This window comes from Zonotrichia albicollis, chromosome 10, assembly GCF_047830755.1.
Source record: "Zonotrichia albicollis isolate bZonAlb1 chromosome 10, bZonAlb1.hap1, whole genome shotgun sequence".
Classification (NCBI taxonomy): domain Eukaryota; kingdom Metazoa; phylum Chordata; class Aves; order Passeriformes; family Passerellidae; genus Zonotrichia; species Zonotrichia albicollis.
Genome location: NC_133828.1, coordinates 4,132,795 through 4,147,794, shown reverse-complemented (window position 1 = coordinate 4,147,794; position 15,000 = coordinate 4,132,795). Strand labels below are relative to the sequence as shown.

The 15,000-nt window shown below is 39.6% G+C and overlaps 1 protein-coding gene across 10 annotated transcripts in view; it reads right to left on the bottom strand.

Annotated features, from left to right (window-relative positions):
- Positions 1-15,000, bottom strand: part of GTDC1 (glycosyltransferase like domain containing 1) — a 274,478-nt gene that overhangs the window by 121,575 nt on the left and 137,903 nt on the right. For 9 of the 10 annotated variants that reach the window (XR_012581891.1, XM_074547857.1, XM_074547858.1 and 6 more), the window contains one exon: positions 1,063-1,172. The exons of the other annotated variant lie outside the window; for it this stretch is intronic. Coding sequence is in view for 8 of the 9 variants with exons in the window: in XM_074547857.1 (XP_074403958.1) it covers positions 1,063-1,172 (110 nt within the window). In the remaining variant the exon portion in view is untranslated. The remainder of the gene's footprint in view (positions 1-1,062; positions 1,173-15,000) is intronic. 10 annotated transcript variants of the gene reach the window in all.

Here is a 15,000-nt window from a genome sequence, read left to right as displayed (position 1 = left end):
CTCCTTCTAAGAAATCTGGTGCGCTCAGTCTGGAAAGCAACGTTGCCTTGGGATCTGTGATAAGGCTTGCCTGGAAGAACAGGCTTTCAGAAAACTGTCTGAAAAGGAAGTGGACAGAAAACATGAAGAATTTCCTGCTACTGAATTATTGCCTCTTTTTCCAACACAGCTGTGTCTCAGTTGGGGACCTAGAAGTTATTTGGATCAGAGCAACTTCTTGGTGTCTTAAAAATGGCAAAATCAAAACCAAACCAATTGAAATATCACCAGTCCAGCAGGCAACAGATATGACAGAACTGACAAATAAACTAATCCCCAGTCTATTTTTGCAGACTGATGAGGCTGAAGGATGCAAGTCTACACTTTGGAAAACACATACGAGCTAAAACATCGGATATTTTGACACTCGCTTGTCATTACTGTACATTTTTAAAAGGTTTAATTTATTACAAGTGCACCCAGAACAGGATTTGATCATTCTCTTTATTGCTATAATGTCTCAGGAACAAAACTGTGCGCCTGAATAAAATCAATTTATTTTCCAGACAGGTGAAACTGTTCACTGAGTTGTGGTTCTGCAGAAGCCAAGAAACGGAAGGACTGTCCAAAAGAGTGGTATAAAAATATTAAAGATTAATGATCACTTTCATGCCAGATACAAACCAGAAGCTCTCTACAGCAGTCTTTAACCTCACATTTGAGAGGGAACTAAGTGTTTTCACCTGCTAAAATCTCAGTCTGGATTTCACATGAGTGACCCTGACCTGAAAGATTTTGCTTCCTATCTGAATCATCCAATCACCCACACCTATCTTCCTGTTTAAATAAATACAGAAGTGTTACTGAACCACAAGTCATAAATAAGGTCTTGCACTGCCAAGTAAAATAAAAAATGCTCACTGTCTTTAATAATTTTAATTTTACAATGTATCAATATTATTTCATTTTCCAACTAGGAAAATTCTAAGCACATTCTTTAGGATCAAAAATACAAAAATGAAAACTACTTCTGAAAGTATCCACTTCATGGTAACTTTAAAGTAAAGAAAAAAGGAAAGGTACCTGGAATTTCACTAAAAGTCTCTCCGAGCACGGACACATGGAAAGTCAGATCTTGCTCTTTCAGCTTCATCAGGACTTTAAAGAAAGTTTCAGGATCTTTGTCATGTTCCCTTAAAACAAACAGAATTTATCTCAGCATTGTCTACATTTAGTTGTGAAATTATGGGAGGTTTTTTACTTATCAGAACACTGTTCCTCTAAAATTGTACATTTGGGGACTGAATTTATTCAAATAATTTCCCTCTTTGCTTCTCCTGCATGGCTGAACATTTTCCTCAACACAGCACTTGGGATCAAAACTCAGTTTAATCAGATTCTTCCCTATCTCTTCCCTGTCCTCAAACAATGCATTTACTCTTCAAATTACCAGCTTTGAAAGTGAGATGGTCTGAGCATAAAATTAATTTAAAAAATGCGTAGGAAAAAAAACGCGTTTGGGTTTGGGTTTGGGTTTTTTTTTTCCCTGTCCAAAAATATGTATGTACCTTCCATTACATTTTTTTTTTTCAGGAGAAACAGGTTAAACAAAAACTTCTCCTAAACCTACAGGATTTCTCAAACTGGAATTTTAGGAATTCATGTTATACTCATTAAAAGCTTTTGATCCATTCAGTGCTTTGGGTAAAGAAAGGAATAAACTATCACAAGGCATTTTCTACCTTTAGATTTTTAAGAAGTTAACTGGAAATTAAAACAGAATATAAGAAACTTGTACTTATTTATAATTTCAGTTGAAGATAATATTAAAGGTTTGTATGGGTCTGACACTTAATGGCATGAAATGTAAGTTAGGTTATCTAAAAATAAATTAACCCCCCAATTTTCCAATCCATCTTCTCTACTAGCACAGAATGAAAGGTTCAAAAGGTATCACAAATGATTTAAAATTCCCAAATTCCTTAAGATATATTAAAAATGGAATGAGATAATTTCCTCACTCTAAGGTGAATATTATATCTTGCATTTAATTACTCTGCTTTAAATTATTGTATTTCAACAGATGTGCACCATATGCCTTTAAAATATTTTGGTTTTATTTATTATTTAGAAAATTCCACCGTTTTCTTTCCTGTATTAAGGGAAAAATCTATATCTCAGCCGTCCTAGTATCTTTCTTCACAGAGTAATTTTGTAGAATGGAATCTGTAGGTCTCTCACACTAGTATATGAAAGATTAATAATTATATCATTCAGGAAATCTGAAACCAAATGACATCTGCAGCTCTACACGTGCTAATTTCTCATTCAGTCAATATTTTTGGTTTAGGGAATTAAAATAAATTAATCTTATAATTAATGTGACTTCCCTAGGCTCAGAAACCTCCAGGAATTGTAGACTTTTTAGAATTTGACACATTTTCTTAAAATAAAGCCAGACAATCACTTTAAGAAGTCCTCCATCCCCCCAATTTGTTTTGTTCCCAATAATAAGGAGGAATGCAACTGCACAAGCCTTGTGATTTGTTTCACATCTGTGAACCAGGAGTTTCCACGGCAATTCCAACAACCCAAATGGATGCAAGCACTGGTTTGCAGGGTGTATTTCTCCCAATTGCAAAGATCTCAGATCTCTATTAGTTTGCTGCATCCTCATGCTAAAAAGAGCCACCTGTTTCTGGTAGGTAACTTCTGTGCAGAAACTTTTGCCAGTATTGAGCTCCCTCCAAATGCCCAGCTCCAAGAGCCAACACGGGATCGCGTGGATTCGCATTTGGCTGGAAGAGAACATCCCCGTTAGGAATGCTTTGCAAGGAGAACTTCTACAATTCTGGGAGCTGATGTAATTCATGACAGAGCTTCCCCTGAGCCTCAGTTTCCCCTGGACAGGCTTTGTGTGTGCTCTGTGAGCGATGCCACGAGCCCAGCCTGGCTCAGCTCGTGCCGGCGGACCGGCGCGTCCCCGCGCGCGGAGCCGACAGACTCGGCAGCCGCGACGCTGACAGGGATCCTTCCAAGCTCTTCACAGCCCCGCTATCAGCTTTGCAGTCACAAAAAGTCCTTCCAGCAAAGGATATGCTTTCCCTCTCGCTTTCCAGAAGAGACCAGGGGTCCCAGAGGCAGCCAAAAGTGGAGGATGCTGTTGGAGCCACATTGTCAAGGAGCTGGCAGGAGAACGCGGAGCCTTACAGCTCGGCGAAGCCACATAAGCTGCACATATTTAGGAAAACTGATAGGAATTGGAAGTTGCAGCTTTGTTTAATAGGTGGGGAAGAACAGAAGGAAAATTTGGCACCCAGAAGGAATGCTGAAAGGGGAAACGTTTCCTCTGCACTGGAGCCGCTCTTGCGGGTTTTCTGCTGTAGGTGATCCTCCTTCCATCCCCCAGTAAAAACTGTTTCCCTTTTAGGTGACACTCCCAGATTTTAATGACACATTTTGTGACTCTTGTAGCTTTTCTGTTTGGGAGCTCATCTTAAGTGACTCCATCAGTTCTTGTGACTTCTCCATACCACAAGCATTTTATTTTCATTAAAGACCTCCAGAAACCTCCTGGCCCGTGCACCTACAGACTGCAGTGTATTATTATTCTTGCAGAATACTGAAGGTATTAGCTGCTAGTGGTAGAAACAAATAAATAGTACAAGACCACCTCTTCACTGCATCAAAAAGGAGAGAGCTCTGTTTCTTGGCTGACATGGAAAAAATCATATACAATCCAGTCTGCCTTACTCAGCAACAACTGCTAAACACACCAGATTGCCATAGCAGTGATCGTGGAAAAAGATGAACACAATATGGAATGTCTGTTCTCTAAAGATCTGCTCAAAATGATGTGCACTTTTGGCTGCATCTGTTGCATTTTTGAGCTTTATTAAACAGTATTAATTATATATACTCCATTTCCTGAAGAAGAACTGCAAAACAGTATAAAAGCCTGATATTAAAATGCAAACTTTTCTTTTAAGATATTATGTTTGGGAAAAAATCAATATAATGTGACTCCAGGGTCTGGCTTTGTTGTTTAGTTGAGGTATTTGAAATGCTTTTGTATTTTCACTTGATTTTGATATGCATCTGGTAAAGGAAAAATAAGAACTAGGCATGGTATGAAGATGCTCTAAATTTCATCCTAAAAACATAAAAACATCAGAATGACCAAACTACAGCTGTAATGCCACAAAACAGGCGCAGACACCACACCTGTGTTCAGATTTGAGAGCCCTGCCTTGGAGACATTAATCTCCATATTCAAAGCTCTCATTGTTATCCAGGATTTTTTATTATTGACTCCAACCCACAATTTCAGAGAGACATTTGAAGTTTCTCTTAGGAACTGGCTGAGGTTTAGTGATCTGGGTTGGGGGATGTGGCCCAGGGTCCATCCTGATTTAGTGACTTCCCTTTGTAATCTGATATAAAACTTTGAGAAGTGTCCTTGAACAAGGAATGGGAGTGTGGTGGGAGCAGCACCACCATTACTGAGCCTCCATTATTGTCTCTGCCTTAGATTTTCTGCCATAAAATGGGTGTGACAATATTATTTTTTCACCACAGAAGGATGCTGTCAGGATTAATTGATGACTTGACATCCCACTTTTCAGCCTAAAGTAATTTTAAAAAGCAACCTCATAGCACTATGATGATGCTCCTCTATACAATCAATGGCAACATTCTCCAAAACACCCTTCTGCTCTTCAGGGATTTTGGGAATTCAGCCTGAGCCCTTGAGCCTTACCTATTGCTGGGACTGGAAGGAGAGTACATGGAGACCACCTAAACTGGAGTTATCGTCACCCACATCCCTAACCAGTGATGTTAAACACATTATTAAAAACCAGGAAAAAAAAAAAGAAATAGCAGAACTTGGCCCTTTACATTATTCAATGAATATTCATCTCTTGAATTTGGGTGAAATTCAGTAAGAAACCCATATGGTCTTCTCTGACTTTAGTTTAATTTTTTAAGTCTATGTAAGCTTATCCTACATGGTGATAATCACAGTTATTTAGGATTTGGAAGAAGGCACAACTAGCAATGCAATTAGGAAGTGGAAGAGTTGTGAAAAAGCAGGACTCGTTCAAAGGGGGAAAATAAATGCAGTCTATTAAAAATACATACTAAAAGCTGGAGTTAATGTATTTATCAGTTAAAAATGATGCAAAACCAGGGGGAAACATCTTAATATTTGAGAAAATATTCCATAAATGCCATGTAATGCTTGTGAAAGCCACTGCCCTGTGGTGACATCTCTGTGAATGACAGAATCATTTGGGCTGGAAAGGACTTCGAAGACCATGGAGTCCCACCATTAAGGTGCTACACATTCTGAAAGGGTTACAAAAGCCATATCAAAAAGGTTCTCTTAATCTTAGAACATTTAGCATGGGAGATTTTCAGAGGGAGAGAATCCCAAATTGGGCAGTGCCTTAAATCCAGAGGCTGCAGCTCCTTCTGCAATTCCCAATTCCCCAAAATCACTTCAACGTCATGGTCAAAGGTGAGAAATGGCACAAAATCCTCAGAAGTTGAAGCAAGACTCTAATTTTATATTTTTAAAAATTTGTTAGGATATCTAGCAAGAGGTAAAAGATGGATTTCTGCCTGCCTACAATGAATGCTAGAAAATAGCTGATAAAATAGGCCAGTGAAGAATCATTCATTATTGATGAAGCTGGGCAGCAATCGTGGAGATGAAGGACTGGTGAGCCAAGAGACATCCTGGGAGAAAAGAAGGGGACAGGGGACATCAGCCAGCATGGCTGGAGCAGAGCACAGGAAATGTGTGAGGGGCTAGGCAAGTCCATGAGCACAGAATCAATAATTAAAAATAAAGGAAATGAGGTTTCCAAGACACAGACCTTGACGTGGATGACATTGATCCTTTTTTTTTTGAGGGAAGTGAAGTAATGAGCATCAAAGAAGGCAGAGGTACTGGGCAAAGAGTAAGAAAAACACAAGAAGAGAAAAAAATTATAAAAAATTAAAACATTCCTGGTGAAAACTAAGTATGGCATATCCAAACACAGGGAGGAAAAGGATAAATACAAAGTAAATAGAAGACCTACACACACCCTACAGAATTAAAACCAAGGCTCCACTTCATCCAAACTGAATCTGAAGAACAATATCAGGGATTTTTTTCCTCCATTATACTATGCACTGTATTACACTTTGATATTTCACATTCAATCTTGAGCTCAGAAAAACTTGAATGCAGGTTTATTATAATCAAATAATGTTAGAAAGTAGAAGTGTGGCCATAAAAGATAAACCTGGCCTTCAAAACAGAGAATTGCAGAATTCTGGTCTTTTCCTGACACTGATTTCCCTCAAGACAGCTCTGCCCAGGTTTCCAGATCTGCAAGATATGGTCTTAGAGGAGCTTTCATTTACAGAAATATGGTGAGAATCACAGTCAGTAAATACTTTAGTAGAATAATATTCTTCTTAAAGAAGAGGACTCATGTTACAAGCCTATTCAGTACATGAAATGTAATACAATCCAGTAATTATTTTCACAGAGGACAGAAGACTTTCCTAAATCAAATGACTTTAATATACATTTTCTATGTTAAGATTATGAGAGGAAAAAAAGGGGACAAAAAAAAATTAAAATTCTAATACCAAATTCTGGTAACAATGCTCATGATAAATGCAAAAAAGGGAATGCTACTGCCAGGAAAGGACAATTAGAAAAGAAACAGGGAAAAAAGAAATAACTATGAAAATGCAAACATGAAGGAAAAGTTAATTGCTTTCCATTTATCCAATTTATCACAGTATTTTTCCATCTTTTTACATTTCCAAGATGAGGTTGAGGTAGACTGCAACTCTCAAGTCCAGTGAGTTTTCTTTTTCAGCTGATCTGCTCTACAAAATGTCTTTGCTGTAATTGTGCCTCTAAACATTGTCTGGCATCATCAGCATCAAAAGTTACCACAATATTTAATACCCCCTCAGTTCACAGAAAATGGAGTCAAGTAGAAGAAAATATTTCTGCATGAAAAAGAACCCTACAGAATAAATTTTAGCTGGCAATTTGTAGGTCCTACAAGCAAAAAAGGGTCCTGATCCTTGCCTGTGCTTTCAGAGCACCTCTGCAAGCCAAGGAATTAAAAAATGGCACAGGAGAGGCAAAAAGCAGCCAAACAGTACTGGCAAATACAGTGTTTTATTTTCTATTAGAGCCCATGACGTATTTACAGTGAGGAGTGTGTATTTTACCCTCTGATTTGTTCAAATTGCTGGCCTGAGAAAAATGGGTGGCATTTTGCTTTACGCTGGAAAAGCATTTTCTCCTATCTCCTGTTATCTACAAGAGATTCATAAAAAAAGAAACAAGAAAGAACCTTGGGAGTTTATTGTTTAGATTCTTCTTCTCCCCTCACAACTCACGAAGAAAAAACTCAAAATAAAATATTGCACGTCCCCTAACCAAAGAAATCTCAGGATCAGCATCAGTCATGGAGCCTCCTGCTTATTTCCTAAAGGGAGATTAAGCTTTGAAGACAAAGACCATCATTTGGTCTCAGTTACCTTGGTGTAAAAATCAATGCACTTTCATTCCAGTGCCTTTCATTTCTTTTATTCCAGCTTGGCCAGTCTGGCTGTCCCCAAGTAGAGGATTCAGATTTAAAAAAAAAACAGAACACTTTATTTCAATTTGCAACAAAGCCCTGTAAGTGCTATGGACTACCTCAAAGAGTTTATTTAAAAAAATAAAATAAAATTAACTTCCTTAGTGTTCCAAAGGCAACATAACAAAAGGTTTTCCTGTTGTTTGGAGGTCATAAAATATCTGAGTGACCCTGACAGTCCTGATAACCATACACAATGTATCCTATTGCAATTCAACTACAAAATACTGTAGAAAGTCATGTCATGGCAATCATAAGATGGTTATGAATATGGGAATAAGTGGACAACAGTCTACTAAAACAGTTCCTTGAAAGAACAGAAAAAATACATAAATATAAATTTATGTATAAAGTACTACATAAAAACTACATTCCTACAGATTTTCCTGGGAATGGTGACCCCACCATACAAGACCTTGTGGCCCCTCCCTGATTTCCATCATGGATTCACACAACCAAGCTACAGCTACTTAAAACTCCACCAGATGCCCTGCCTGGGTCAAAAAGTGCATCCTGCTCTTCACTGAGTAATGCCCTGAGAGGAATTAGCTCAGGTACCCGAGATAACTCATCCTTTTGGGATCTCCAAGGAAGAAGCTTCCAACCAGGAACTTTCTTGGCACCAAGGCTTGAAGCTCATTATTCAACAAGATTAAAGTAACTCCAAATCTCCCTGCTTCCAGAATGAGGAATCAACTCAGTGCATTGAGTCAGGTTTGCACAAACACAGCCGAGAAAAAACAGCAATTAGAGGACACAAGGAAGGGGAAAAAAGCATGAAAAAATGGAAAAAAAGGAAAGCAGGGAGGAGGAGAAGAAGGTGAAGAGACTTGAACAGTTGTAGCGCAGTAAGGAGAATTATAATATATAATTAAAATATATATTATAATATAATTAAAACCAGCTTTGATGGAAGAAACATAAACCTCCTATTACTGGTAAAAATAGGGAGGAATATTTATGAAATATTTGATTTTTGTCTCTTGAAGGTTATTCCCATACTTTGGTCCAGGGTGCTGTGACTTACAAAGGGGACTGGTGGCACCATCTGCTAAGTTTGCTGGGCTTTGGATTACAAAACCTCTTCTGTCCTCGCCTATGATGTTCCCCAAAACTGAGACTTATCTTGGACTATAATCTAGAAAAATCCCGTCCAAAGTTTTACAGAACATATGAGGAACAAGATGAAAGAAAAGCACAAACACAACATTACCTAGTAAAAGTGCAAACTGTATCTTGGATATATTGTAGAATGTTCCTTGCAGAGACAGGAATGGAGACAGAGAGAGGCTGAGGAACCAGAGAAGAGTGAGATGCAAATTTGCTGCACAAGACAATGTGTGAGGAGATGCCCAGGGAGCTGAGCCTGGCCAAGACCGAAGGATGAGGTTCAAAAGGCCAAAACTTTCAATTTCTACTCTATTCACACAAAATATTGGATGAATGGAGTAGAAAAGGATTGCTTTGAGAGGCATAGGTGGAGAAGCCTTGAGAGGACTCCTCAATCCCCCCATTTCACATGTGCTTCTGCTCAAAGACTTGGGTTTCACAATTATACAGGAAGGAAAAAAAAATCCACCATAAAATGAATTTCCCATCCTGGGAAAAGGGAGAGCCAAGCTTACTGGAGCTGCTAGGGCAATCTGTAATGCATCTGTCCCAAGCCTAAATATTCTTCAGCTGTCCAGGTGATGCAGCTGTGGTCTTACATTAACTCAAAATCAGTTTTTCAACCATGGCCAAAGCATTTATTCTAACAGGCTCTGGAGGATGGCATTGGTGGCTGCTTTGTGAGCATCTGGACAGCACAGAGGGAATCACAGCATCACAGAATCATGGAATGGTTTGGGTAGGAAGGGATTTTAAAGCTCATCTTGTCCCAACACCTCTGCCATTCTGCTCCAAACCCAATCCAACCTGGACTTGAAGGAAAGTTTCTCTGTGTGAAAATTGGTCTACGCACAGAATTGGGCCACAGAGCTTAAATACAGAAAAGAAAATAGAGTGCTTAGCAAAAGTGAAAGAAACAAACGTATTTGGGGAAGCAGTGAGTAAAAAAATAAGTCTCATTTTAATATCATTCTTATTCAGCCTATTAAGTTCTCCAGTATCAAAATGAAGCCTGCTAAAAGTTAGTAAATAAAGGCTTTCAGGAGAGCTTTATTAAATCACTTATGACTTATCAAGTTAAAACTCCCACTCAGATACCTTAATAAAACTTTCAGAGAATATATTTAATTTTCCTGGAAATCAGAAGCCAATTACTAACTACAGTAGTTACTGTTGGCTACGCCACTGATCAGCTTCCTGTAAATAGAATATTTGCCAACAACTTGAATTAGTTCTCTAAAGTTTCGGTTTCTGAAGGTCAAATAACTATGTAACTGCTTAATAAAGAAGCAAAGAAGTACCTCTAAATATCTCCAAGCTCTGATGGGCTTATATTCTGCTCCTTAGGTGAGGTATTAGCAAAGCTTATTTATTTTCATTTCCAAGGCTTTTATTTGCTCATTCCCTTGTGGTAAAGCTGATTTCCATGATGATTCCCTTCTTAATTTTAATACCCTTTTTACTCATCATATAGACATAAGAATTTTCCATAAAATAATGAAACCCTTCCAAAGGAAATGAAGACAACTAGGAGAGGAAAGTAAACTACAGCTTACTTTTTTTTCCTTCCCTTTCCCAATTAATTGATCCACTGTCATAGGCATATATGAAAGATTTTTTTTTTTAATGAAAGGAAAATAAGGTTAATTAACATAAAAACCCTCACTCCTTGAGATGTTGAATTTTGTATTTTATCCATGCTGCCTTAAGTGCCTTGATTTCCCAGTAATGACCTAGTTCTCCTAATGAGTAACATTAACCCCTGGCTGTAGCTGTCCAGGACTTAATTGTCAACTGGAGCTGAAATAGGAGAGTTTGCCGATCAGCAGGTATGTGGTATATTAACTCATGTCATTTCAGACCCTAATAAATAAATCTGTTGCTAAGGCAACAGGAACATCAGCTGTATCACTTTTTTTCTTCCCCCCTCCCTTTTTAAAGGAAACTGGCTTTCACACTGAGCTTTTAAAAAAAGGAAATTAACTACATGTAACCGTAATTAGAAGAAACATCGTTTCTCATCTCAGAAACATATCTACATTAATGAAAAAAGGCATTCAAAAAGAGGGCTGCTTTCTACTGTGACCAGGGTAACTGAAATTATTTCCCTCGACTGAGGGAATGAGATTTGAAGGATACATTTGAGTGGGAAGAGATCACAAAATATCTCAGCTCTTTGTATTTCTGAGATAGTTCCCTTCTCCTTTCCTACACTGCTGATGCCAACAGAGCAAATGTTGCTTCAATGATTAATCAGGAGCCCAGGCAATTGAAACCAAGGGAGAAAAAACACCACTCAAACCCAAACACCTTCACTGTCCTCTGTGGATCTTTCTGTAAGATGGGCAAACATGCAATTTTTTTGAAAGTTAAAAGGTAAGAGATTCACAGAATCATTTAAATCTGAAAAGCCCTCAAAAGTCATTGAGTCCAACTGTCCCCCCAGCACTGTCAGAGCCATCACTAACCCATGTCCCCAAGGGCCACATCCACACAGCTTTTACATCCCTCCAGGGATGGGGACTCCACCACTGCCCTGGGCAGCTTCTGCCACAGCTTGACAGCCCTTTGGGTGAGGATTCTTTTTCCTAATCCTCCCTGGCACAACTTGAGGCTGTTTCCTCTTGTGGTCTCAGAGCCTCACAGGTGAATATCACAGCCCTCACTTAATTCCCGCCATTCTATCTCAGCATGGAGTGATTGTCTTAAAATTTTCCAAACTGTAGTTTTTTGTTTAGTTTTTGGCTACCAGATGGGATTTCTGAGTCTCTGGTTACCCACATCTCAATCAGAGAGCAGGTAGGAAGGAAATTAAGAGATGCTCACAAGCTCTAGGAACACTTACTTGAGGTTCTACCTATACTATAAACACAACAAACTACTCAAAATTCTATCTGGCTCCTCAGCTGAAGAATGCAAAGATAACACAGAGCATCTTTTTGCCAGTATCAAAATTAGAGGTGTTTGCTTCTCTGGACTATAAGCTGCCTATAGCCCTTTGAGCAAACATGCTGCAAGAAGGAGGGAGGAATTGATGCTGAGATTTCCACTATAGCAGAACTTTCACACCTTCAGCACATGCTGGACTTCTCTACAAGCTCTTAAAAACAGTGATCAAGGAGTAACACATCTTCCACTGGAAGGGTTCAGTGCCTCAAATTCCCTTGCTGCAGGAAGACATTTCAAGATTAGATCAGTGAATGAACAACCAAAGAATGGGCACTTCCAAGCTGTGTTTCCATTTAAGACTGAACTTCTCCGATTATTTCATTACTTTCTTATTTGTTATTTGTTAGAGTCACCATCCCTGGAGAGATTTAAAAGCCATGTGGATCTGGCACCAGGGGACAAGGGTTAGTGGTGGGCTAGGCAGCACTGGGCGAATGGTTGGACTCCATGATCCTCAAGAGGTCTTTTCCAATCTAAATCACCCTGTGACTACAGTATCTGCTCCCAGACTTTACCCCACACCTTGCAGGAATGTGAAGTTAGACTATTTTCACATGTGGAAGAGGAAAAGGTATCAACTTCTACATTAATATTTCCACATGTTCATGGCACAGGTTCTTCCACCACGTGCCATCAGTCTCACTGCTCCGGTGAGTGCTGTTTTCCTTGGGAGTACCTGGATGGCTTCCCTTAGATACTGATAAATTCTCATTTTGAATTTGTTATTTTACATCCTGCAGGCTTTTTATCCAATCTGGTAGCTTCTAGTTAACACTGTACAAACACTTGTATTTAAAGCCTTTGTCTTCAGTCTGCCTTATTTATTCACCACATCTACTTGTTCTCTGCAGGCTGTTCACAATGTTGAGCATGCCTGTTGAGCCTAATGGCATCTCTGGGTACTCAAATGTGATTTCTGGATGGATTTCCTTCCTGTTGTGCTGTCTTGTCACACCTGCATTTTGATGGGATAAGATTTGGTCCAAAATATTCAACATCATGAGGAAAATACGAGTCACTGTATTCTCAAGCGTCTCGACAGGAAATAGTTTTCAATTGAGAGTTCGAACAGTGACTACACAAATCTGGTATTGTGCTGCCAAAAGGAACAAGTTAATATTCAATATAAGTGGTTTTAATATACACATAATATGTTATATATTAATTATATAATTATATATTATATATATATAAAATAAATAAAAAATACTATTAAAAATTCCTTTCCAGGCTCCTCTCCCTTGCAGCTTGCAAAGGACTTTTGCTTGGCTCACTGATGAAGAGCTGCCCAATCACAGAAGGCACAACACTTACTTCTTGTCCCCATCTGGGACAAGCCCTTTCTAAGCTCTTGCTACTGAGGGACGAGGACCAGGACCTCATGTTGGGCAGCCCCATGCTGGTACAGCACAGCCTGTCCTCCATGCACATCACTTCTTCGTTATACTCTACATTAAAACCAGATAATTAGGCACAGAACTATCTCTGAACACAGCAGTTTCCCTTAGACCAGAAATCTTCAGATAGTTTTTGCAATCTAGATTTGGGTTTTTTTTCCTTTTGAATTTGCTCATCATGAGTTCCACCACTGCTCCTTGTGCTCCCGTATCTCCTGCCCCATATCCTCCCCATGCTCTTGTCACACACGGGTAGGTTTGACACAAGATAATGGCCTTATCTGATCTTCCATGTGAACTGACAGCAGCTATTTGTTTGCAGGTGTGTGTAAATTCTTGCAGATTCCCTGTGTGATCTTGTATCACACCCGTGCAATTATGGGAAGGAGAATTGATTTCTGACAACTTTCTCTTATCAAATCTTTAACTGCTTAGATGATACAGAACACACAGGGAAAAAGTAAAAACATAAAGTTTGGGTGAATGAGAGGGAATAATGGATGTATAAATGCTGGTGGGGTAGTTTTGGGGTGAGACAAGGATTATGCCACACCGGTCCCTGTCATCTTCCTAATACACCAATTATCAGAAAATCAGGGAATGGTTTGGGTTGGAAGGGACATTAAAAATCACCTTGTTCCAAGCTCCCTGCCATAAGCAGGGACACCTTCCACTATCCAATCCATCCAACCTGGCCTTGGACAATTCTAGGAATGGGGCAGCCACAGCTTCTCTGGCTAACTTGTACCAGGGCCTCACCACCCTCAAAACAGACATTTTATCACACCACAATGGAAACCTGTGGGACACCACAGAGTTCTGATCAAATGTTGAAAGCTTGTTCCTCAACCACCAGAATTTTTCTCTCTTTACGCAAAGGGAAGAGTAATTCCATAGTATAGGCCTTGTCAGCTCAGAAACTCATCCTCGCCTTTTATCCACATCCTCGGCCTAAGTCATACCTGCTAGCAGGGCTTTGCTATAGTTGTTTATAAGAAAACATTAAGGCCTGGTGGTGAAGGAGAAAACAAATTACTCCGTGGAGAACCTTGTGACTCTGCTAAAACGCTGTCAGTTATTTATCTGTGGGCAGAGGTGGCACACTGCAATCCTTGCCAGGCTCGGGCTCAAGGGGGATGGAGAGGGGGGCAGAGGTGCATCAGAGCACCTCTTCGCATGCACAGACATTTTAACACCACTTCAAAGTGAGAACATGTCTGCTACAGAATGGCACCTTGGATTTGGATGTGGTTCCAAGTGGGCAGTGGAAGAAGTGCTGGGGCTAATGCCACATTTCAGGGTGCTGGCTGCCCCTGCTACGCCCCAGCATGATGAGGTCACCATCACTTCAGTCAGAGATGCTTTCTCTAACAGCAGCACAGCTTCACAAAGATTATTTAGCCAAAGGTCTTTTGTGTTAGGTGAAGGGGGAACACAGGAACACAAAAAAATAAAATTCTTCCTTTCCTACTTGTATTTTTTTTCACCCCCCAAAATGAAACCCGCATGTAAATCATCATGGTAGACAATGGTCATTAAGCATTATTGTATAGGACAATATCTGCGAGCACTTGGTGCTGGAAGGCAAGCAGGATCCCACTGCCAATGTTTGACACACAAAAACCCCCTCACACATTACAACACTTGGCTAAAATTAGTGCTCCTTACAGAGAGCCTCAGCTAGGCCCAAGAAGGGGATGCTTTTAACTGCTGATGCCTGAATAAGGCACGCAATGCCTTTGCCTCTAAAAAGGCAATGAGTGCTTATTTTTGGCTACTCTGCCTGGCAAAGGAGCGGCTCCAGCCCCTTGTTTTCACCTGTGCCTGTGATGTGGGCTGAGGATGCTCGTCTGCTCAGTAAATGCTAACCCAGTGTCTTAATTTTCTAATTCATATTCATCAAT